This window comes from Chiloscyllium punctatum, chromosome 45, assembly GCF_047496795.1.
Source record: "Chiloscyllium punctatum isolate Juve2018m chromosome 45, sChiPun1.3, whole genome shotgun sequence".
NCBI classification, from domain to species: Eukaryota; Metazoa; Chordata; class Chondrichthyes; order Orectolobiformes; family Hemiscylliidae; genus Chiloscyllium; species Chiloscyllium punctatum.
In genome coordinates this window covers 57,105,400-57,130,755 of record NC_092783.1, presented here as the reverse complement: position 1 = coordinate 57,130,755, position 25,356 = coordinate 57,105,400, and the positions used below count along the sequence as shown (strand labels likewise).

At 43.9% G+C, this 25,356-nt stretch overlaps 1 protein-coding gene across 2 annotated transcripts in view; it reads right to left on the bottom strand.

The window, feature by feature from the left end:
- Window positions 1–25,356, bottom strand: part of cntn2 (contactin 2) — a 226,217-nt gene that overhangs the window by 21,823 nt on the left and 179,038 nt on the right. For both annotated transcript variants that reach the window (XM_072563850.1, XM_072563849.1), the window contains 5 exons: window positions 18,322–18,480; window positions 8,709–8,858; window positions 6,341–6,411; window positions 3,810–4,044; window positions 1,435–1,550 (listed from right to left, as the gene is read on the bottom strand). In XM_072563850.1, the coding sequence (XP_072419951.1) occupies window positions 1,435–1,550; window positions 3,810–4,044; window positions 6,341–6,411; window positions 8,709–8,858; window positions 18,322–18,480 (731 nt within the window). The remainder of the gene's footprint in view (window positions 1–1,434; window positions 1,551–3,809; window positions 4,045–6,340; window positions 6,412–8,708; window positions 8,859–18,321; window positions 18,481–25,356) is intronic.

Sequence of the window (25,356 nt, the reverse complement as noted above, 5' to 3'; positions counted from 1 at the left end):
TAAGTAGTACATTCCAGGCCCCATAAGACCATAAGACATAGGAGCAGAAACTAGGCCATTTGGCCCATCAAGTTTGCTCTGCCATTCAATCATGGCTGATAGGTTCTTCACCTCCATTTGCTCACTTTCTCCCTGCAACCTTTGATTCCATTGGCAATCAAGAGCCTATCTGTATCTGTTTTAAATATACTCAATAACCTGGCCTCCACAGCCTTTTCTGTGGCAATGAATTCCACAGATCCACCACTCTCTGGCTAAAATGTTTCTTCTTATCTCCATTCTTAAGGGTTGTCCCTTTACTCTGAGGCTGTGCCCTTGGATCCTTGTCTCTCCTGTCAATAGAAACCACCCTCTGGGTAAAAAGACTTTTCCTCAAATTGCTCTAAACCTCCTGTCTTCCATTTTAAAATGATGCCCCCCTCCTTACTGAGCCTTCACCTCATGGGAACAGCAGCTTTCAATTCATTCTGTCCCTGCTGTTGTGGTTCTGTTCGCCGAGCTGGGAATTTGTGTTGCAGATGTTTCGTCCCCTGTCTAGGTGACATCCTCAGTGCTTGGGAGCCTCCTGTGAAGCGCTTCTGTGTTGTTTCCTCCGGCATTTGTAGTGGTTTGAATCTGCCGCTTCCGGTTGTCAGTTCCAGCTGTCTGCTGTAGTGGCCGGTATATTGGGTCCAGGTCGATTTGCTTATTGATTGGATGTGTGGATGAGTGCCATGCCTCTAGGAATTCCCTGGCTGTTCTCTGTTTGGCTTGTCCTATAATGGTAGTGTTGTCCCAGTCGAACTCATGTTGCTTGTCATCTGAGTGTGTGGCTACTAAGGATAGCTGGTCATGTCGTTTCTTGGCTAGTTGGTGTTCATGGATACGGACCGTTAGCTGTCTTCCTGTTTGTCTTATGTAGTGTTTAGTGTCCTACTATTATAGGACAAGCTAAACAGAGAACAGCCAGGGAATTGCTAGAGGCATGGCACTCATCCACAGATTCAATCTAAGCACATCGACCTGGACCCAATATACCGACCACTGCAGCGGACAGCTGGAACTGACAACCGGAAGCGGCAGATTCAAATCACTATAAATGCCGGAGGAAAGATCACAGAAGCACTTCACAGGAGGCTCCCAACACTGAGGATGTCACCTAGACAGGGGACGAAACGTCTACAACACAAATTCCCAGCTCGGCGAACAGAACCACAACAACGAGCATCTGAGCTACAAATCTTCCCCCAAACTTTGAATTCTGTCCCTGCCCCCAACAACACCCCCACCCCCCACCCCCACACCCCAACCCCATACCTGTCAATCAGATCCTCCCCCCGAGCCTTATGACAGAGTCATGTGATCAGTTACATCTTCATGTTTCACAAATCGCATTTGACCACATACAGAACACTCAGTTCAATGGGAAAAGGGATTGACCAATCAGCAACTCACCTCGTAGCCCAGAAGAATACCATTCATGGTGACCTGTTCGACAGCACGCCAGCTCACTTCGACTTCAGAAGAGGTCAGGCTTTGGGCTGATACCTCAGAGGGGGCAACACTTGGTTCTGAGGGGAGCAAGAAAGATTGGTGAGTAGTTTGTTGAGAGATGAGTATGAAGGTTAGTGGACCATCAGACTGTACAATGAGTGGCCTCCGTCCTGTGGACAGGATGCATTATGTGATTTACACTTCCAGCGTTCACTCTCTTGGTGAACAGTTCAGGGTGGTGTGAGGCAATGGATGTCCATTTGGTCTTACTGCCTTCTGTTACGATTCCTCATGCTGAAGCAGCATTCATTGTCCATCATGTCCAATTCTTGAAGCCACTCTTTCGGAAGAATGACAAGGCTTTGGAGAGGATGCACAAGGGATTTGCTAGAAATGGATATCCACAATCAGGAATTTGGGAGCAGAAAAGTAGGCCATTCAGCCCCTTGAGCTTGCACTGCCATTCTAAATCATTACTGATCATGTACCTCAACGCCCATATTCCTGCATTATCTCCATATCTCTTGATGTAATTAGTAACTAGAAATCTATCAATCTCCCACTAAACTTACTCAATGATTGAATGTCCACAGTTCCTCCGAAGATTGGTCATCTTCTAGAAAAGAGGTTCTTCCTCATCTCAGTCCTAAATTCTCTCCCTTTTACTCTAACACAATGTTTCCTAATTCTAGACCCCACAGTCAGGGGTTACCTGGAGAGGTAACCTGGGGATAGCAGGACAATACCCGGAGAGAAAACCTGGGGATAGCAGGACATTACCTGGAGAGATAACCTGGGGATAGCAGGACGTTACCTGGAGAGATAACCTGTGGAAAGCAGGATGTTACCTGGCGATGTAACCTGGGAATAGCAGGACATTCCTTGGAGAGAAAACCTGGGAATAGCAGGACATTCCCTGGAGAGATAACCTGGGGAGAGCAGGACATTACCTGGAGAGATAACCTGGGGATAGTGGGACGTTACCTGGAGAGATAACCTGGGGATAGCAGGATGTTACTTGGAGAGATAACCTGGGGATAGCAGGAAGTTACTTGGAGAGATAACCTGGGTGTAGAGGAAGTTACCTGGAGAGACTGGAGATGCTGGGAAGGTGGTGCTGGGAGAAGGCGTGGGCAGTTTGTAAAAATGCTCAAAACTTTGCAGAGTTTTGACAGAGTAAGTAAGGAGAACCGGTGTCCCCTGAGAGAAAGGTCAGTAAGCCGTGGACCACAGGTTTAATCTAAATCATGTCCAGGTGGAAAATGTGGAGAATTTTGATATTTGGTGCATATAACCTGGATTGCACTCCTGATAGGCTGGTGGAAGTAGACTCAATTGCCTCATTGAAATGGAAATCGGATTAATATCTGATTGGGAGAAAATTGTTGAATGATGGTGAGAGGATCATTGAAAGATTACAAAATAGGAGGCCATTCAGTCTATCTCACCATTCTGGCTGTCTGTAAGAGCAATTCCATTAGTCTCGCTCCCTTGCCCTCTCTCCACAGCACTGCAATCATTCCTTGCACTTTCTTCAATTCAATTTGGAAAGACAAAAATTGGAATCTGCTTCTACCGTATTCCCAGGCAGTGAATTCCAGATTGCAACCTCTTGCTGAATAAAAATACTTTACCCAATTTCACCTTTGCTAATCACCTTAATTCAGTGTCTTATAGGTCTTGACCCCTCTGTCAATGGGAATACAATCTCCTTACCTACCGTGCTCAGACCCCTCGCTGTCAAATTTTCCTTTACCATTCTGTTCTCAATGGAGAACAACTCCAGCCTCTCCAACTCATCCTTGCCTTTGAAGTCTCTATCTCAATGAAGAGCATGCAATTGGACCGATTGGATAGCTCACTTCAAGAGCCAGTCCACAGATAACGGGCTGAACTACCTCCTAACATGCTGTAGTTCTCTGAATAAATTGTCCAACTGTATGGGAAGAAAGATAAAAACATAGACCATTCCGCCCCACAAGCCTTCTCTACCATTCAGTCGGATCATGGCTGATCATCCAACTCAGTCCCCTGTTCCTGCTTTTGCCTCACATCCTTTGACCCCTTTAGCCCTGAGAACTATACCTAATGCCTTCTTGAAAACACTCAATGTTATGACCATGACTGCTTTCTGTGGCAGACAATTCCACAGGCTCCCCACTCTCTGGGTGAATACTTTTTTCCTCATCTTAGTCCGACCCGTATGCTTGAGACTGTGGACTCCTTGGTCACTGGGAACATCCTTCCAGTGTTTGTCTTGTCTAAATGTAAATGATGTTTTGAAATTCAGGACTTGAGCGCAGGTGACTTCAGAGGGATGGGATCATCAGGCTTACCTTCCTCTGCAGAGTAGACAATCGCACTCTGACTGTACGGCCCCTGCCCTTTATTGTTAAAGGCCTTCACCTTCACTTCGAATCGGCTGTATGATGCGATTGTATCATTCCGGTAAACGTATCGTGAGGAATCAGCTCCCAGAACCTTTGCATTTTTCCAGTCCTTTGTCCCTTCTTTTCGGAATGTGATGATGTAACCAAAACCATCACCGTTCTGGTACTCACGTGGCACGGGCTGAAATGAATCCATTATTAAATAGGGAAGTCAACATTTCAAAGTGATGTCTAGATGTCAGTGTTGGACTGCGGTGGACAAAGTTAAAAATCAGACAACATCAGATTATAGTCCAACAGGTATATTTGGAAGTACTTGCTTTCGGAGGACTGTTCCTTGTACCTTATGAAGGTGCAACGCTCTGAAAGCTTGTACTACCAAATAAATCTGTTGGACTATAACCTGATGTTGTGTGATTTTTAACGTTTAGAGAGGCATTTCAAACCCTCATCCCCACCCAGAGGCAGCCCTGTGGCTCAATGGTTAGCTCTGCTGCCTCACAGCTCTGGGGACCCAGGTTCAATTCCAGCCTTGGGTGACTGTCTGTGCGGAGTTTACACATTCTTTCCGTAACTGCGTGGGTTTTCCTCGCATAGTTCAAAGGTGTGCAGGTTAGGGGGATTGGCCAAACTAAATTGTCTATTATGTGCGGGGTTGGTGGGTTAACCATGGGAAATGCAGAGATGGAGTGGGGGTGCTTTTTCGAGGGTTGGTGTGGATTGAATAGCCTGCTACCATACTGGACGGGGTGGGGGGTGGGGGTTTCGATGATTCTATGGGGCCCCTGCTTCGCCCAGAGGAGCTGTTCTTTACTTGTGCATGTGATTCTAGCCTCATCTTTAACATTTGTCTGTGATCCATCAGTGACTTTCAAATAGGCATTTCAGTGTGTGCTTGAATCACAGGCACATCACAAGTGAAGGTGAAGCAAGAGCAGAAATTGCTGGAGAAACTCAGCAGGTCTGGCGGCATCTGTGGAGAGAGAAACAGAGTTAACATTTCAGGTCCAGTCCAGGCCAGAAATTTCTGCTTTGTTCCAGATTCCCAACATCTTTGTTTTATTTTGGATGAACGTGGCATCCTCCAATATCCAAACTCACAGGCATTTCTCAGCCAAAGGACCTGGAGTCCAGGAACTGCCTGAAACTTTCTTTTCCAGATTCCATAAATGCTGAAACCAAATCTAGAGGCCCAGCATTTCATAATGATCAGGTGAGTCTGACCAGATGCGTCTCTTTAACTTTGAAAGGAGAAGATGGAGAGGTGACCGAATAGATTCACAGAATGGTATTGGCACAGTTAGGTCCTTCAGCCCACTAAATCCATGCCAGTTCTCTCAAAGAGCAGTTCAGCTCATCCCATTCCCTTTTCCTTCCCACAGTCCTTTTTTTTTTCATTTCAGGTAATTCCATGGTTTGAGTTCAGCTCTGCACATTGGAGAGTTGTCTATCCTTGACATTGCTGATAGTTTGTGACCTGTAACAGTTTCTCCTTACCTAACAATGACTTGTCTCTGGCCCCAATAGGTTTCTGCAAACACTTTTCTTTACACAATTGGACAAAATCCTATTCTCTCTCATTCCCCCACTAGTGCAGACTATTCCATCCTTTCATCACAATCTCTTGCACATGATTGCTGATGTCACTGTTACACTGTGATATATCACTGTCTCCATAAGACCATACAACATAGGAGCAGAAATTAGGCCATTCAGCCCATTGAGTCTGGAGCGATATATTTCCTTTGGTCCAACCAGTTCATGCCGACCATAATCCCAAACTGAATTACTCCCACCTGCTTGCACTTGGCTCATATCCCTCCAAACATTTTTTATTCATGTACTTATCTAAATGGTATTTAACTGTTGTAACTGTACTTGCATCCATCACTTCCCCTGGAAGTTTATTCCACACATGAACCACCCTCCACTTAAAAGAAAAATTGTCCCTTCTGTCTTTTTAAAATCTTTTCCCTCGCACCTTAAAGACATGCCCCCTGGTCTTGAAATCCCCTACCCTAGGGAAAAGACCCTTGTCATTCACCTTACCTATATCCAACATGATTTTATAAACACAGAGGTTAGAATGTGGAACTTGCTACCGTAGAAAATGGCAGAGACGAGAGTATAATTAATATAACGGGAAGTTGATTAGTACATGGATAGAAGGGAGTGGAAGCTAATCACCAGCTGATAAGGTGAGATAAAATAAGGAAAAAGACCACAAAGTCATTGCTCTATGGGGCAAAGTATTCAGGCAACCTTTAGCCTCATTTGTGATTTTTGTTTTGTATTTGTGTATTTGTCCCTGACGTGTTGGCAAGAAGGAAGAGACATTAAAGGCCTTGCCTTTCACTGTCGAAAACAAAGGAATTACTTTTGTCTTGAATCTCTGCTTCTAATCTATATCTTGTGGTTTTCAGATGGACAGCCTGGGATCCTCCCAGTTCCAGATGTGAACCCCTTTTAATACATACCGTCCACAACATGGTCACCTCGTGCTGATCTCCACCTCCTCCACTAATGTTTGATGGAGCAACTGTTGGAGCTAGGAAACACAAATTGGAATATACTTAACTGTAAGAAAGGAGCTGTCTAAGAGACCATATCCAGCATCAAGATAAACAAAAGCTTCATTTGGCTCATGATGTATTCTTGGCTGAGAGGTTGGGTATCCATTAGACTATTAGCACATCTGACCCCCAAGGAAAACATTACCAGTTTGACAGATCTAGTTCTCTGCTGCCATTAACACAATTCAGCAAACTTGGTTTTAACCAGCATCTTATCAACTGGCACTCTTGATTTACTGGCAAATATTGTTTACCTCAAATACCGTGATCTATGAGTATTTATGCTGCACTATATTTTTATTGCTTACTGTGTGGTTTTTCATTGATTTTAGAAGGTGTGTTGATGATCTTACATAGATGTTTTAAAAGATGCTGCTGTCTTAGTCAGGGTTTACTCTGGTTATGTGTACCTCCTGATTATCTGGAATATTTGATAAACCAGCACATGCTTGGTCTCATTGATGCCAGTTAATAAAAAAAAATCTGCTGCATTTATTTACACAAAATTGAAGTTTCGAGTGCCTGCAGCATCTGCTGTGATATTTTGAAGGTTCTTGATAATTGGCTTTCCAATGCCCTGTAATTAACGGACCTGTTTTTAAAACATAGCAAGAAACCATGAATGACTTTGTTAAGGCATTTTTTTACAGAAACTATTTCCCTATAGAATTCAGTGGTTATATATAGAGTACAGTGAGTCAGTGGGCATGGAAATGCAATAACTGGGTATAGGGGACGTAAGAGTAGAGAGGCATAAGTAGCATAAATTATTTTTTTATTTATTCATTTTTGGGATGTGGGAGTTGCTGATTGGGCCAGCATTTACTGTCCATCCCTAGTTGCCCCTTAAGAAGGTGGGGGTGAGCTGCCTCCTTGAACCGCTGCAGTCCACCTGCAGTGGGTTGATCCACAATGCCCTTAGGGAGGGAATCCCAGGATTCTGACCCAGCAAGAGTGAAGGAACAGCGATATATTTGCAAGTCAGGATGGTGAGTGGCTTGGAGGGGAACTTGGGTGGTGCTCCCATGTACCTGCCTCCCTTGTCCTTCTAGATAGAGGTGGTCATGGGCTTGGAAGGACAGCATTCTTTAGTGAATTCTGCGTATATCTTGTAGATAGTACATACTCTGCTGCTACTTAGCATTGGTGGTGGAGGGAATGGATGCTTGTGGATGTAACGCCACCAAGAGGGCTGCTTTGTCCTGGATGGTGGCAAGGTTCTTGAGTGTCGTTGGGGCTGCAGCTGACTTGTACCTTGTAGATGGTGAACAGGCTTTGGGGAGTCAGGAGGAGAGTTTCTTGTCACAGTATTCCCAGCTTCTGACCAATTTCGCAGCCACTGCATTTATGTGGTGAGTCTAGTTGAGTTTCTGATCAATGATAACTCCCAGGATGTTGATAGAGGGGGATTCAGTGATGGTAACACCATTGAATGTCAAGGGGTGGTGGTTAGATTGTCTCTTGGTGGTGATGGTCATAGCCTGGCATTTGTGTAGTATGAATATTACTTGTCACTTGTCAGACCAAGCCTGGATATTGCCCAGATCTTGCCGCATTTGAATATGGACTGCTTCAATATCTGAGGATTCAGGAATGATGCTGAACATAGTGCAATCATCAGCGAACATCTCCACTTCTGACCGTAATGATGGAGGGGTCATTGATGAAGCAACTGAAGATGACTGGACTTAGGACATTACCCTGAGGAACTCATACAGAGATGTCCTGGAGCACAGATGACTGGTACATGGCAAATGTGTATGGCGGGGTGTGGGTGGGGTTTTGCGGTGGGGTGTGAGTGTGTTCAAGGGGTAGGATTAGGGGACATTCATTTCATTATTATCATTGAAGTGAAGCCCCACAGCATCAAGCCAAGCCTTTAAAACAGCCCACGCTGGTGTGTGTGAACCCCAGAGTCTGTCTCTGAAAGATTTCCCAGTTCAGCTGCCCTGACTGCAACCCACTGCCAATTCTGTTCTTGAGCACACTTTGCCTCAAAGTGACTGCGTCAAGCTCTAGGAATTTTACTGACTCCCTCTACCACCACGAAGATGAAAATCCAGCTGATAGCTCTCTCTCTTTCTCTTTCTCTCCACTGATGCTACCTGATCTGCTGAGTTTCCAATTCCCAGCACCTACAGCTTTTTATTTTAACCTTTGTTGCAGAGCGCCAACGGTGGCTGGGGTCCTCCGCATTTGTATCAAGTTTCGGTAAAAAGCCACTATGGGGTCACAACTGGAGGCTGGTGGTGCCAAAAGCGAGGCTACTTACCAGCTTCTCTGGTGCGTATCGTTTGTGAGGGCAGGCTGGGGTCACCGGTCCCCAGGATGTTCTTCGCGATGACTCGGAATTCATAATCCATCCATGGCGTGAGGTTGATTACCCAGGCCGTCTCCGCATTGCCCTCGATGTGTTGCGGAACTTGTCAGGTGCAGTTCAAAAGGGAAGAGTTAGACATTGGCCACTGCACAAATTGGAACAAAAACTGCATTTCCAGCTTGGGGACACAGCAACCTTCTGGACTCAAAATCGAGTTCAATAACTTTAGGGCTCAAGCTCTCCCGTATCCTTACCCCAATCCCCACACACCAAGCCTTGTTATCACATTGTCTGCTGTTACACACCACCCACTGTTAGCCACTAACAGTCCCCATTAACAGCTATTCACCTTCCAAGCTAGATCACTGCCCACTCTCTCCAACTATTCTCTCTCTTTGGGCTCTATCCCCAATCACCTATCGTTTATTCCTTACCCCCCTCCCTCCACCCTATCTTCTGCAATAAAAATGACACTTTCCCCGCTACCATCAGTTCTGAGGAAGGGTCACGGGATCTGAATCATTCACTCTGATTTCTCTCCGCAGATGTTGCCAACCTTCTGAGCTTTTCCAGCAATTTCTGTTTTTGCTTCTGATTTACAATATCCACATTACTTTCAGTTTTTACTGAAAACCTGCAACTACTGGTGAACAAATGTCTACTGAACCATTAATGAAGAGCAAGATCCCAGTTACTGCTTCTAGTTTGGATCATCTGTGGCTCAGTGGGTATCCCCCTCGCTTTGGAGCGAGAATGCCATGTGCTCCCCTTCCAGGAAGCTGAGCATTGCATCCAGACTGGCACACCCAGTCGTGGGGTGAGTACCACACTATTGCAGATGTCACCTTCCAAATGATTGATTGAATCGACACCCCAGTTCTCCACTTACGTGGATGTAAGAGATCCTACTGCAAAATTGTGAGGATAAGCAAGGGAATTCTCTCTGGGGTCCCCAGCCTTCAACCAAAAAAAAACATGGCATCGCTAGTTGTTGGACCTTGCTGTGTGCAATTTGATGCTCATTTTCCTACATTGCATTTCACATTGACTGCACTTCAGAAGAAACTTAAGTGACTGACAAGGGCTGCGGGATACTCTGAGGCTGTGAATGGCGCTACATAAATGCAAGCCACTCTGTTGCCTGTCAAAGCTGCTACCACTATGGGCTACATCTGCCAGGAACCCCCTTCCCCGTCATGGCCGAATGCTCCTGAAGAGCATGTGGTTGGGAAGCCCAGGACAGCAGAGAGGTGGGGTTGGGTTTAGCTGCAATGCCCACACTTGGTGATCAGTTCTCAGTGCTTACATCCAAATTTTATCTCCTTGGGGCAATTTGTTCATGGGGCTAAAACCCCAGGATGTCCTTGGCACTAGGGGCCAGGGAAATGTCAACTTGAATGGAGTGGGGAGGTGGGTGGGGGGATTGGGGGGGGGAGGTGGGGAGGTGGAGGTGGGAGTTGAGAGGGGAGGTGAGCAGGTGTGTGTTCCCTAAGAATATCACAGTCAGTGATTTTCACAAACGGTGAAAACAGCTAACTGTGCCACGGATAATACGTGACTGCGTACTGTGCCGCACATACACACTGCACATTTTTTTCAGCTGAACGAGTATTGGAGTTGCAGTGGGCGGAAAGATGTACAATATTTATTGTGTGGATAATCAATTTGCAAAAGTGTGAAAGTGAACTGCAACATTTAACTTCTTAACTTTGTTTTCCTTATTTTTCTGCTTTGTATCTAAGATTCTGTAACTCGGTACCTTTGTACCCGAAATGGTGCTGTAGTGACAACTTGCAAACTTTTCAGTATACTTCTGTGAGTACATGTAAGAATAAAGCTAATTCAATTCAATTTTACTTCATCGAACTCAGAGAACACTAGAGAAACCCAGCAGGTCTGGCTGCATCTGTGGACTGAGAAATGGAGTTAATTTTTCTAGGTCCTCTTCAGACCTGCAGCATTTTTTCAGCATTCCACAACATAGAACATAGAACAGTACAGCACAGTATGGGCCCTTCAGCCCTTGATGTTGTGCCAACCTTCTATCCTACCCTCAAATCAAAATAACCTACATACCCTTCATCTTACTCTCATCCATGTGCCTCTCCAAGAGTCACTTAAATGTCCCTAATGTCTCTGACTCCACTACCATCGCTGGCAGTGAATTCCATACACCCACCACTCTCTGTGTAAAGACCTGACCTCTGACATCTCCCCTAAACCTTCCTCCAATCACCTTAAATTATGTCCCCTCATGATAGCCATTCTCTGTGTTAGTTTCCCATTTTCTAGCATTGGCAGTATTTTGAATTGAATGTAATTGAATTGAATTTATTGTCACGTGTACCGAGGCACAGTGAAAAGCTTTGTTTTGCGAGCAATACAGGCAGATCAGAGTTAAGTAGCATAGGTAAGTAAATATTAGGTAAACAGCAGCAAAATCAAAAACACAGGTACAGGTGAATATTAAGAGTTTGTGAGTCCATTCAGTATTCTAACAACAGTAAGGTAGAAACTGTTTTGAAACCGGCTGGTACATGTGTTCAGGCTTCTGTACCTTCTCCCTGATAATAGAGGTTGTAGAAAAGCAATGCCAGGGTGGGATGGATCTTTGAGAATGCTGGCAATGATTTTACTGGACATTGCTAACTACCTGCCCCAGTTCCATTGAGACACCTTGTGTGCCTGCAGTGAGAGACAGTTCCGATTGATTCAGGGTGCTGCATTGTGATGTTAGGCTCCGATTTTCAAAAGTAAACAGGGGCCTTACTTGCCAAAAACCCAGCGGCTCAAAAAGTGTCAGTTCAGAAAGGTGAGGCCACAATTGGAGTATTGTGTGCAGTTCTGGTCAGCACATCACAGGAAGGTCAGAACTGCTCTGGAGAGAGTGCAGAAATGATTTACCAGAATATTGCCAGAGCTGGGGAATTGTATGTAGGAGGAGTGATTGGAGAGGTCGGGGTCATTTTCCTTGGAACAGAGAAGGCTGAGGGTTGAAACGATTGAGGTCTTGGATTCATACAGGATGAAAACAGACCTTTTGGTCCAACCAGTCCATGCTGACAATGTTCCCAAACTAAACTAGTCGCACCTGCCTGCACTTTGCCCATATTCCTCCAAATATTTCCTATTCACATATTTGTCTAAATGTCTTTTAAATGTTGTAACTGTACCTGCATCCACCACTTCCTTTGGAAATTCATTCCACACACGAATCACTGTCTGTGTAAAAAGATGTCCCTCATATATTTTTAAAATTTCCATTTCCAGCAACGTCCTGATAAATCTGGTTTATTAATATCCTTCCTATAACAGGGTGTCCAAAATTGCACACAGTACTCCAGAAGAGTAGACAGGAGCAACCTGTTTCCCTTGGCAGAGAATTCAAAAACCAAGGGTCAGAGATTCACACTGAATGGCAGAAGGATTAGAGAGACTTGAGGAAAAACTTTCTTACACAGAGGGTGGTGGGTGTCTGGAATGTGCTGCCTGAGTTGCTGAGACCCTAAACTCTTTCAAACAGTACCTGCATCTGTACACTGCAGGGCTATGGGCCGTGTGCAGGAAGATGGGATTAGAAAGGTTATTGGGATGTCTTTGTGTTAGCATGGCACTTTCCCCTGCCACCGCAGGAACTGTAAAACCTGTGCCCACACCTCCTCCCTCACTTCTATCCAAGGCCCTAAAGGAGCCTTCCACATCCATCAAAGTTTCACCTGCACATCCACCAATATCATTTATTGTATCCGTTGCTCCCGATGTGGTCTCCTCTATATTGGGGAGACTGGGCGCCTCCTAGCAGAGCGCTTTAGGGAACATCTCCGAGACACCCACACCAATCAACCAAACCGCCCTGTGGCCCAACATTTCAACTCCCCCTCCCACTCTGCCGAGGACATGGAGGTCCTGGGCCTCCTTCACCGCCGCTCCCTCACCACCAGACGCCTGGAGGAAGAACGCCTCATCTTCCACCTCGGAACACTTCAACCCCAGGGCATCAATGTGGACTTCAACAGCTTCCTCATTTCCCCTTCCCCCACCTCATCCTAGTTTCAAACTTCCAGCTCAGTTACTGTCTCCTTGACTTGTCTGACCTGCCTATCTTCTTTTCCACCTATCCACTCCACCCTCTCCTCCTTGACCTATCACCTTCATCTCCTCCCCCACTCACCCATTGTACTCTATGCTACTCTCTCCCCACCCCCACCCTCCTCTAGCTTATCTCTCCATGCTTCAGGCTCACTGCCTTTATTCCTGATGAAGGGCTTTTGCCCGAAACGTTGATTTCGCTGCTCGTTGGATGCTGCCTGAACTGCTGTGCTCTTCCAGCACCACTAATCCAGTATTTGATTTTCAGCATCTGCAGTCATTGTTTTTACCTTTGTGTTAGCATAGACCAGTTGGGCCAAATGACCACCTAACCCTAACCATATCACTTCTAATAGTTCCATGCCTCTAGTTGTCAGGAATGTGATGCAGGGAAAGGTGGGGAGGCACGTGTGTGGTGTTTCAACTACTTGATGGGCAGGAGGCATTGACAAACCTCAGTCGGTGCATTCCTGGAGGTTTCATCACATGCCCTCAAAACAACTTCCCTTCCCTCTCAGGAATTGTTGGAGAAACTCAAGTTTGGCAGCAACAGTGGAGAGAAAGCAAAGTTAATGTTTCGAGTCCAACAATGCTTTTTCCTTTCCCTATGTCTGCATCAATAAAAGAAAGGGATTTAGATCATGTTTCTTCGTAACCATCAAATGTCTCTAAGAGCTTTACAACCAATTAAGCACATTTGGAGAGTAATCACTGTTGTAATTTGGGAAACACTGCAGTCAATTTGTGCTCAGCCAAGAATCCACTGTTCAGCTGCCACTCCTCCGACCTAGCTTCCTGCATCCGGTGATCCCGATGTGGTCTTCTCGATATCGGCGAGACCAAACGTAAACAGGGGCTGACCACCCACGTCAATTCCCCTTCCCACTCCCTCTCTGATCTGACCATCCCTGATTCTGGATTCGTGGTGCTAGAAGAGCACAGCAGTTCAGGCAGCATCCTGCTGCCTGAACTGCTGTGCTCTTCCAGTACCACGAATCCAGAATCTGGTTTCCAGCATCTGCAGTCATTGTTTTTACCTCTGACCATCCCTGGCCTCCTCCATTGCCACAGCGAATCAGACCGCAAATTGGTGGAACAACACCATATCTTCTGCCTGGGCAGCCTGCAGCCTGGAAGACTCTTGACTGAATTCTCAAATTTCAATTAACCTTCCAACCCATCCTCCGATTTCCTTTCCAGTCCGTCCTCCTAGTACCATTCCTCTGACCACCCCTTCCTTCTAGCCACCGACCAGGTTAATTCCTCCCATTGACCAACCGGGCTGTACTGTCTACCTGTGTTCACTTATCACTACCCCGCCCATTCATCCGTCTCCCCACCCAAAACCCTCCCCCACACACCCGCCCCCTTTATCTGCAGCTGACCTTACACCTACCACCCAGTCCTGAGGAAGGGTTATGCCCGAAACATTGACTTCTCTACCTCCTGATGCTGCCTGGCTTGCCGTGTTTTTCCAGCTTCTTGCTTGTTTACTTTGGATTCCAGCATCTGTTTCTAACTAAGAATCCACAGACAGCAATATGATAACATAAGAACACATAGACAGGGTGGTTAAGTAGGCATTTAGCACGCTTGCCTTCATTGCTCAGACTTTTGAGTAAAGGAGTTGGGACGTCATATTGAGGTTGTACAGGACTTTGGTGAGACCTCTTCTAGAGTACTGTGTCCAGTTCTGGTCGCCCTGTTATAGGAAGAATATTATTAAGCTGGAGAAAATATTTACTAGAATGTTGCTGGGAATGAAGGGATTGAGCTTTAAGGAGAGTTTGAACAGGCTGGGATTTTTTTCACTGGAGCATAGGAGAGTGAGGTTTATAAAATCATGAGGGTATAAATAAAGAGAGTGGCAGGTGTATTTTCGTGAGGGTGGGGTATTTCAAGACAGGGCATTATACTTTTAAGGTGAGAGGAGACAGGTGTAAAAAATACATGAGAGGTAACTATTTTGCAGACACTGTAGTTTGTGTGTGCAATGAATTTTCAGAGGAAGAGGTGGACGCAGGTACAGTTACAATGTTTAAAAGACATTTGGATAAGTTCATAAATAGGAAATGTTTGGAGAGATATAGGCCAAGTTCAGGCAGGGGGGAATGGTTTGGTTTCGGAACATGGTCGGTGTGGACTGATTGGACCAAAGGGTCTCTTTCAATGCTGTCTGACTCCATAATTCGATGACTATAAGAAATAGGAGCAAGTTAGGCCCTTCATACCCTCAAGCCCACCCTACCCCACCATTCCATAAGATCAAGGCTGATCTGTCCCAGGTTTCGACTCCTCTACTATGCAAGTTCCTCATAGCCCTCAACTCCTCGATAGCTCAAAAATCTATCACCCTCCTTTTTAAATACTACCAGTGATCTAACCTCCACAGCTCTCTGGCGTACAGAGTCCCAGATATTCATTACCCTCTGGGAGATGAAATCCCTTCACATCTCACTTTGAAAATAGCATCCCTTATTCTGTAACTAATCCCAAGAGAGTTCAAGAGAGTCCTACTAGTGGAAACATCTACCCTGCCGAAACCCCTCAGGATGGTTGGATATTTATTTTTATAATTCTGGATAAATATTGGAATGGACACTGGGGATAACTCCCCTGTTCGTCTGTCATCAGTGGGATCTTTTATATCTGAGCAGGCAGATGGGGTCTTGGTTTAATGTGTCATCTGAAAAATCACAACTCCAACATTGCAGCCTGCTCTCATTGCTGGGGTGGTGGTGATGTAGTGCTAACATCATTGGACCAGTGATCCCCAACTGGACACAGTACTCCACAAGAGGACTCACCAATGTCCTGTACAACCTCAATATGACTTCCCAACTCCTTTACTCAAAGGTCTGAGCAAAGAAGGCAAGCGTGCTAAATGCCTACTTAACCACCCTGTCTACAGTGATGCAAACTTCAAAGAATTATGTACCTGAGTCTCTCGGTCTTTCTGCTCTGCAACACTGCCCAAGTTCAACATGGCTGCATAACCATTGTTGTACAACCCAATCAATTCACTAACTTCTTCTGTGGAAGGAAGTCTGGTCTACTTTTGACTTCAGACCCACAGCAATGTGGTTGCCTCTTTGGGCAAATATGAGTGGACAATAAACACTGGCCCAGCCAATGACACCCACAATCTCATTGACACATTACAAAAAAAAGGTTATTGCAGAAGTGTTACTGTACAGAAGGAGGTCATTCTATCTACACCAGTGCTCCAAATGAGCATCATTATCCAGTGCTCATTTCTTGCTTTGTCCCCATACCTTTACACATTATCTCTAACCAGCCTTGGATTATGTCTCTGGAGAGGGCTTCAGTGGGCACAAACTGAGCCATAGCTTTCAAATCAAATGATGTGTTGAAACAAAATTAGAACATAAATGGGTCTTTCACTGCCCTTAATTCTGCAAGCCCTTTAATTTTTCTCTGGGTTCTTGGTTGTAGCAGTTGCCTAGTGATTAACCTTCAGTTTGTGGAATCTGTAAGGCAATCTGGAGTGCTGTGTAGGCTGGGTTTGCTGCCTCAGCCCACACAGTCGCCCGAGGTCTGGGAATCCTTGAACATTCTCCTGCATCTGAAAGTTCAATATCTTCATGAGATGCAACACCAGCAGAACAAAAAAAAACAAACAAACAGCATTCTCCTCCTCCGCACTGCCACCCACAGCCAATTATTCCAGATAAAAGAAAGGTCTACATTCCCAACAAGCTGCTCCTGGTAAATTTTGCTTTGGCCTTTTGTGTGGATCAGCTAGAAATCTTGCTGTGGTGAATTTGAAATGATTGATTTCAGTAATCTCCCTCCACCCCACCTCCACAACCATGCTGGTTGTTGGCAGTACAGTGTAGTCACTGGGAAAATTCATAACACCTTTGCACTTGAAGTCTCAACAGTGTGGAGGGTGGACTTGGCAGTCCCTTTATGAGAAATGAAACCACCACAAGTACCATCAAAAACAAAAAAAGAGACTAACTTAATCTTCTGAAAACAAAAATAAAATCCATAGATGCTGCCTGATCTGCTGCGATTTCCAGCATTTTTTGTTTTCAATACTTTTCCAGCAACTATAGTAATCTTTTTGCAGTTATTGAAGAACTTGAAAAAAATGATTCTCCTAAGAGATTAGGCAAAAGGATCAGATTCTCCCCTTTTGTTTCAATTCCAATTTTTAATTTCAGACTTCTCACGAGTACTTAAAACAAAATGTGTTTTATGCATCCTTCACATTGCACAGTATTACACAACCAATCATTAATAGATCCTGTATTCCCAATTCTTTTCAAGTCATTTTTTCCACATGCAGAAATAATACAAAAGTGATTAAAGACAAAATTACCATCTATATTCTGATAACACACTATCCCATATTTTCATTGTAACCCAAGTTGCTCCACTTTGAAGATATCTAATCATTCCTTCAGGTTAGAACTTTTCTAGGTGAAATAATCTGACAATTGATAGCTTGTCTCAATCTGTTTTATTTAGAAATCTCTTTTCTTTCCAACAGTTCCTTCACAATGCAGGTCAGTCCACAACATTTTTCTCCATGACATCCTTTTCTACTGGTAAGAGGTTACACGATGCCAGGTTTATTTTGAAGTCACAATCTTTTGGAGCACTGCTCCTTCATCAGGTGAAGTGACGAAGGAGCAGCGCTCCAAAAGCTTGTGATTTCAAATAAACCTGTTGGACTATAACCTGGTGTCATGTGACTTCTGACTTTGTCCACCCCAGTCCAACACAGGCACCTCCACATCATGGCTTCTATGAGTGACAATGTTGCAGCTGCTGAAGTGCTTTTAACCATACTTTTTTTTATTTTCTTGGTTTCCGAAGTCAATGGACAACTTTTATTTTTCATTCCCTTAAATAATATGACGAACGCTACCATATTAGAACACCCATTTAAAAGTCTCATATGTGAAACATTGCTAAAAATGATTAACTTCATATTTTTTGGATTGCCAAAGCTGAAAGTGTGGGTGCACCTTTCCCTGAATTAAAATTAAAATTTAAATTCAGTAACATTTTATTTGTTCTGAGAATTTGCCTCGATAACCAAGGTTAATAGATTTCAAGCCAATGGACAAGACTGAAAACAGGAGATGTATCTTTTCTTTTAGAATATATTGATTTCCTCAACCTCACACCTTTCATCCCACACCCACTATCCCTGCTGTCCCCTACATGTGGATTCCTTTTAATCAACCTGTTCAGAGATAGACCTTCAGGTTCAGAGGTAGAGACATTATCACTGCACCACAACAGCCCTGCCTCTATGGATGTAATTAATAACCATCATCTGTCTCTCCTAACCTTAAGTAAAGACATTAACAAACTTAACAATGTGGCTAATAAAACATTAACGCGTTTGCCTTTGTCTCTGAAAAACGAATACAAATGGCATCATCACCCCCAAAGCCTTTAAAGAGGGAGAATATATCGAGGACAGTGCTGGTTGTACCTGTTCTGACAGCCTTCCATTCATCAGAGAGTGATGTCCTGGCTTGTATTATGTATTTGCCAATTGGACTGTGGTTATCATAGCCTCTGCTCCAACTCAGTAGCACCGAACTATCGTTAATTTCTTTCACCACAACACCTCCTGGAGGACCGGGTGGACCTGGAAAACAACAGTATCTTGCATTTATATAGTGCCTTTAATGTCCAAAAACTTCTTGACCAGAGAATTACTAGACAAAATTTGACACTGAGATACAACAGCATATATCAAGCTAGGTGACCAAAAATATGGACAAAGGGGTGGGTTTTAAGGAATTTCTCATAGGCAGAAAGTTTTAGGATGGAGACTTCTAGATGCATTGGCAGCCAATGGTGGAAATGACTAAAATCGCAGGTGCTCAAGAAGCCAAACTTGGAGGAACACAGAGAGCTTTGTGGGTTGTGATGCTGGAGGGGGATATAGGGATAGAGAATGATAAGGGACTTGGAAATGAAAATGAGAATTTTAGGGGGGGCATTTCAGAGCTTAGGCATGAGAATGTACAATCATTGATGCAAGCATATCTAGAAATGGAAAAGATATTAGATATCTTGGAGCAACTGCACTGGGATGCAAGCAAGAGACAAAATATAATCTTCTAGAATGTGGTTGGGGAATGAAGATTTAACTTTGGGATTGGAAGAAATAAGTACAATTGCACAGGGACAGGCTGAAACAATGAGCCTATCATTTCTCTGTGAAATATTTGGTATCTGGCATTTACAATGTTCTTTTTTTTGTCAGCCTTAGGTTTGTAGAATCTTACAGTACAAAAAATGGACCATTAGGCTTATAATGTGTTTGTTGATCTGTTAAAATAGCTGTTTAATTTGGTCCCAAATCCCTATTTATGTACCATAACTGTGCAAATTAGTCCCCTTTGAAATCTCTTTGTTTCATGAAAGATGCAATGGAATAGTACATCACATTTTTAGTTTGCTTGAAAAATTAACAGAATATTTTGCCCACTAATTCTTTTGCCAATTATTTTGAACTCACCCTCATGAAACGTGATTTATGTGCTTTCAAACGAAATTCAACATTAAGTAGACCTTTCCTTTTTATGCTGTAAATTTTGGAGACCCACATTTTCCAGCCTGCTGTATTTATTTGCATACTGAAATATTCATAATTATGCAATCATGTTATTACTTTAGCTTTTATTTTTTATCTTAATGCTTGTGTATAACTAGGTTGCGAATTCTGATAGCTTGTTTTGATTGCATCATCATTATAAACTGGCCCCCAACTGACCCGTTATCAAAGTCAGATCCCAGACAGTGACTGAGCTTGGTAGATCATGACTTTCATTTATTTGGTTTTAATGAAGTGGTCTCTTGCTGAAAAATAACCACACAATGCAATAGATTTTGCTTCAATATCAAAACTGAAGATTTTTTTTTACAAAATAAACAAAGATAAAATAGAACAATCCAAACCCTCTGTGTTTAGTACAAGTTCAAAGGTTTTAAACACACTGTGAAAGTAAAGTCCAATTAATCCCAAAATACTCCTTTACAAATCGATAAGAAACAAGCGATTTTTATATAGCACATAAAACATCCCTCGTACCTCTCAAAGTGCCCAAAGTACCTCTCATATCGTGCTCATAGCAGTATCCTTGAGTCTTACACCTCTATAGGATTATGTCACTCAGGACTTCAAACTGGAACTGCAATAGTTTCTTCCTGGAGCTCAGATACACATGAGCTTCACTGCATTTAGCTGAAACAACCAAATCTGGAGTTGTACATGGTCTGGAACCAACACCAACTCTTTATTCTAAAAACCTAACTTAAGGGGAGGAGATAGAGTTATTTATATTAGTGCTAGTCTATTAATCCAGAGATCCAGGTAATTCCCAGGTTCAAATCCCACCATGGTAGCTGGTGGAAATTGAATTAATTAAAATCTGGAAGTTAGCGTCCAATGGTTACAATAATTGTTGGGAAAACCCAGCTGAAAATCTACCATCCTTACTTGGTCTGGCCTACATGCAACTCCAGACCCACTGCAACATAATGGACACTTAACTGCTCCACAAGCAATTGGCGATTGGCAGAAAATGCTGGCCCAGCCAGTGATGCCGATATTCTCGGAATGCATTCAAAAAACTACATCTGTAGAGTCTGAGGAGGTAGGTTCCAAACTAAGATGAGGAGAAACTATTTCTCTCAGAGGGTTTTGAGTCTGTGGAACTCAGAGTGCAGTGGAGATAGAATCATTCAACAGGTTCAAGAAAGAAATAATATGTGTTTCTAATGAAAAGCGGGATAAAGGGCTATGGAGAGCAGGCAAGAGAGTGGAGCTGAGACCAGGATAAGGTCAGCCAGGAGCATGTTAAATGGTGGTGTGGAATGCTCTACCTGCTAATGTAGTCAACTCAGCCACATTAGGGAGATTTAAACAATTCTTAGATAAGCACATGGATGATTTTGGGGTAGTGTAGGGGGACGAGCTGAGAATAGTTGGACGGCATGGCGGCTCAGTGGTTAGCACTGCTGCCTCACAGCACCAGGGTCCCGGTTCAATTCCAGCCTCGGGTGACTGTGTGGAGTTTGCACATTCTCCCCGTGTCTGCGTGGGTTTCCTCCGGGTGCTCCGGTTTCCTCCCACAGTCCAAAGATGTGCAGGTCAGGTGAATTGGCCATGCTAAATTGCCCGTAGTGTTAGGTAAGGGGTAGATGTAGGGGTATGGGTGGGTTGCGCTTCGGCGGGGCGGTGTGGACTTGTTGGGCCGAAGGGCCTGTTTCCACACTGTAAGTAATCTAATCTAATCTAATCTAGTCTAAATTGCCTATAGTGTTAGTTGCATTAGTCAGAGGGAAATGGGTCTGGGTGGGTTACTCTTCGGAGGGTCAGTGTGGACTTGTTGGGCTGAAAGGCCTGTTTCCATACAGTAGGGAATCTAATCTAATAGTTCACAGGTCGGTGCAACATTGAGGGCCAAGGGCCGTGTTCTGCGCTGTATTGTTCTATGTTCTATGGTGTGAGTTTGAAGAGCTGAATTGCTTATTCATATGTCTCTATGTCATGTTCCAATTTGTTACCCATCTTTATTTACCCTTGAACCAAATAGCTTGCCAGGGCCATTTCAGAGGGCATTTAGAGTTAACAGCATTCCTGTGGGTCTGGATTATATGTAGGCCAGACAAGGTAAGGACAGCAGATTTTCTTTTGTAACAGACATTAGTGACAGATTTTTACAACAATTAGTAGTAGTTATAATGGTCACCATCACTGAGATTAGCTGTCAATTCCAGAATTATTAATTGAATCCCATTAAAAACAAACTTCCCTAGTTGTTCTTGAACCATGTCCATGTGGGGAAATGGGAAGATATGCATTCTGACAGGAAGAACAGAAGAGCTGAATATTATTTAAATGGGGAATAACTGCAGAAATCTGTTGGTAGAGGGATTTGGGGATATCCTCATGTATGAATCATAACATTAAGTGGGTAACAGGGAAGGTTCATTGAATGTTGACCTTTATTTCAAAGGGAATGGATTATTAAAATTGAGAAGTTTTGCTGATACAATACAAAATACAAGTCAGACCACAGTGGGAACACTGTGAACAGTTTTGGGGTCCTTACCCATTGGAGACAGTCCAGAGAAGGTTCACTTGGTTGACTCCAGGTAAAAAGGGATTTTGTTCTGAGGAAGGGTAGAGTAATTGGGATTGTACTTATTGGAGTTTCGGAAAATAACAGGAGACCTTATTCAAATAGATAACATTCTTTAGGGGGTTGACAGAGCAGGTGCAGAAAGGTTATTTCTCCTCGTGGGAGACCTGAAGGCATAATCTCAGAGTGAGGAGTGACCCACTTAAGATAGAGATGAGGAGGAATTCAGTGAATCTGTGGAATTCCTTATCACAGAGGGCTGTTGAGGCTGGGTCATTAAGTATCTTCAAGGCTGAGAGAAGTAGATTTTTTCTCAGTAAGGGAATCATGGGTTATGGGGAAAAGACAGGGAAGCACAGTTGAGGACTCTTAGATCTCACTGAGTGGCAGAGCAGACGCAATGGACTGAATGGCCTCCATCTGCTTCGAGGTCTTATACTTTTGTGTTACCGATGGGTAGTTGCATGGTCTGGATTGGCATCAGGATTTCCTAGATCTGTTTGGAGATTTGACTGTGTTACCAACTGCCCCAGGTCAGTGGACATGCAATAGGTGCATCACCACAGTCAGCCCCCTCCCATAAGCCAATGGGAGAGCAGAAGCACTCTCCACTACATAATTGGAAGATTGATTGAATATCCGTCAAATAGCCTTTCTCTCTAACTACTCTCCAAGATTTTTAACACTCATAAACGGAGGAGCTCAAAAATGTAAGCAAAATTTAATTTTTAAAATTGATTCTTTTAAAACTTTTCCTGGAATGGCTACAGCACATACAGTTCATTCAGGTCATTGCGTCCATTGTGGCTCTCTGCAACAGCACCTCGTCTATTCCCAAACCTCTACTGTAAACCCCTGTAAATCCTTTCACAATAGACAATGGTCCTTTGAAGGACTTGACTGAAGTTAACCCCCCCCACATTCTCAGAAATTCCAGATCCCGAACACTCACTGCAAAAATAAAATTCTTCCTTCTCGCTTTTGTTTCTTTTGCTAATCACCTTAAATGCTTGTTCTCTGACTCTTGTTTATTTTGCCACAGAAGGCTGTTGAGGCCAGGTCATTGAGTATATTTTAGACCGAGAGAGATAGAGTCTTGAATATCAAGGGATTAAGGGTTATGGGGAGAAAGCGGGAGATTGGGGTTGAGAAACTCGTCAGTCATGATGGAATGACAGTGCAGACTTGATGGGCTGAATGGTCTAATTTCTGCTCCTGTATCTTATGGGAACATTTTTTCCCTATACACACAGTCCAAAATCCTCATGATTTTGAACATCTCTCATCAAATCTCCTCTATCATCGAAGATGAACATCAGTCTTAGCAATCTATCCACATGAGTGAAATTTCTCATCCCTGAAACCATCCTTGTGAATCACCTCTACACCCTCTCTAATGTCTTAAAACATTCTTGGTATATAGAGTTGGACACAATCCTCCAGTTGATGCTGAACCAATGAGTTTTAAATATTCACTATAAAATCCTTGCTTTTGAAAGCTTTACCCAACTTGCCCCCCTCCCCCCATGGGAAATGCAGGATTACAGAAATTGGAGGTGGGGTGTAAACGGGGGGGGGGGGGGGGGGATGGTGGTATCTGAGTAGAATGCTCTTCAGAGGGTCAGTGTTGACTTGATGGGCCAAATGGCCTGCTTTCACACTGTAGGGCTCCTACAAAATCACATTTTAACTTAAGTTTCTTTTAAAACCTTTGTTTAGGCTACCGTGGCTTTTTAAACCCCCTTTCTCATGGGACACATCATTGGTTCATTAATAGGTATACCCCCAGCTCTCTGTGCTCCTGCAACCTTTAAAATTGTACCCTTTACATTGCCTCTCCTCATTCTTGCTAACAAATTGCAACGCTCCAGACTTCTCTGCATTAAATTAACCTCTCACCATAATGCAAGAGCGTCTCTCCAGCCTGCTTATGTCTTCTTTCATTTTATCATCACCCTGCTCATAGTTCACAATATTTCCATGTTTTGTGTGCTCAGCGAATGTGAAATTGTATCCTGCACGCCTACTTAGGTTATTAATGTAGGCCAAGAAAAGCAGTCGCCCCCAGGGGAACATATTATATAACCTTGTCCAGAACCGTCTCTGCTACTCTCCACTTTCTGTTCTTCAGCCAACTCCATACCCAAGCTCCCTTTCATTCCACGTGCTTTAAGCAAACAAAATACCAAATCTATGAAGTGTGGAAACAGGCCATTCAGCCGAATAAGTCCAGACTGACCCTCTGAAGAACATCCCACTCAGACACCTACCATATCCCTCTAACCCTGACCAATATTCTGTACAAGTGCATCATGATATGCCAACTTCTATACTCCATGTTGTGACCAATAAAGGTAAGTGCGCCAAATGCCTTCTTTACCACCCTGTCTACCTGCAAATCCACTTTCAAGGAACCGTGCATCTGCGCCCCAAAGTCTCTTTGTTTGATAACACTCCTTTTAACACCCTACCCTTACCATACATTCCCCAAGCTTCTGATGAAGGGCTTTTGCCCGAAACGTTGATTTTCCTGCTCCTTGGATGCTGCCCGACCTGCTGTGCTTTTCCAGCACCACTCTAATCTTAACATGCATTCCCCATGCACCTAACCTACCCATCTTGAACATAATGGGTAATTTAGCATGGCCAATCCACCTAACTTGTACATTTTTGGACTGTGGGAGAAAACCCATGCAGACACAGGGAGAATGTGCAAACTCCACACAGACAGTGGCCCAAGGCTGGAATTTGAACTGGGACCCTGACACTGTGAGGCAGCAGCGTTAACCATTGAGCCACCGTGCCTTTAACAAATCTGTAACGGCTCTCCTTAATTAATATTGGGATTATTTATTCTGGGATTCCTTCCTGAACTGTACGTGCCACAATTCTTTCAATTCTGTTGACTCCCGGCTGATCCTGGAGAGTTGGCAGCCCAGTGTCAGGAGCATGTGCAGAGCTGGGGGTAACCTCAGTGCAAACATTGGGACATGTCTTCTCAAAGTAACCATGGCAATGAACCGCCCACCCATTGTGAAGTCCTGTAGGCTGGCAAGACAGTTGACATTTGCAGAAAAAAAGACCCCAATCAAATCTTGTTTTTGTCTTGTTCTCTTCAATAAAACAAAGCTTCAGAGAATGATTGGAATGAAAAGCAATTCCCAAGGTTTCCCTTTCCCCTTTAATTATTTGATGAAAGGGGCCTTTGTGACCCTGAAAGCTTATGGAAACATCTGTCACACCAGCTGTTGGTTGGACCTTGAGGGTTTAGCTCTCACGGAAGTAACCAGCCCTTTATCTGCATGCGGCTGATTATATGTCACATCTCTGTGACATTTTTTGCATCAAAAAGAGCTGTAATTAACAAG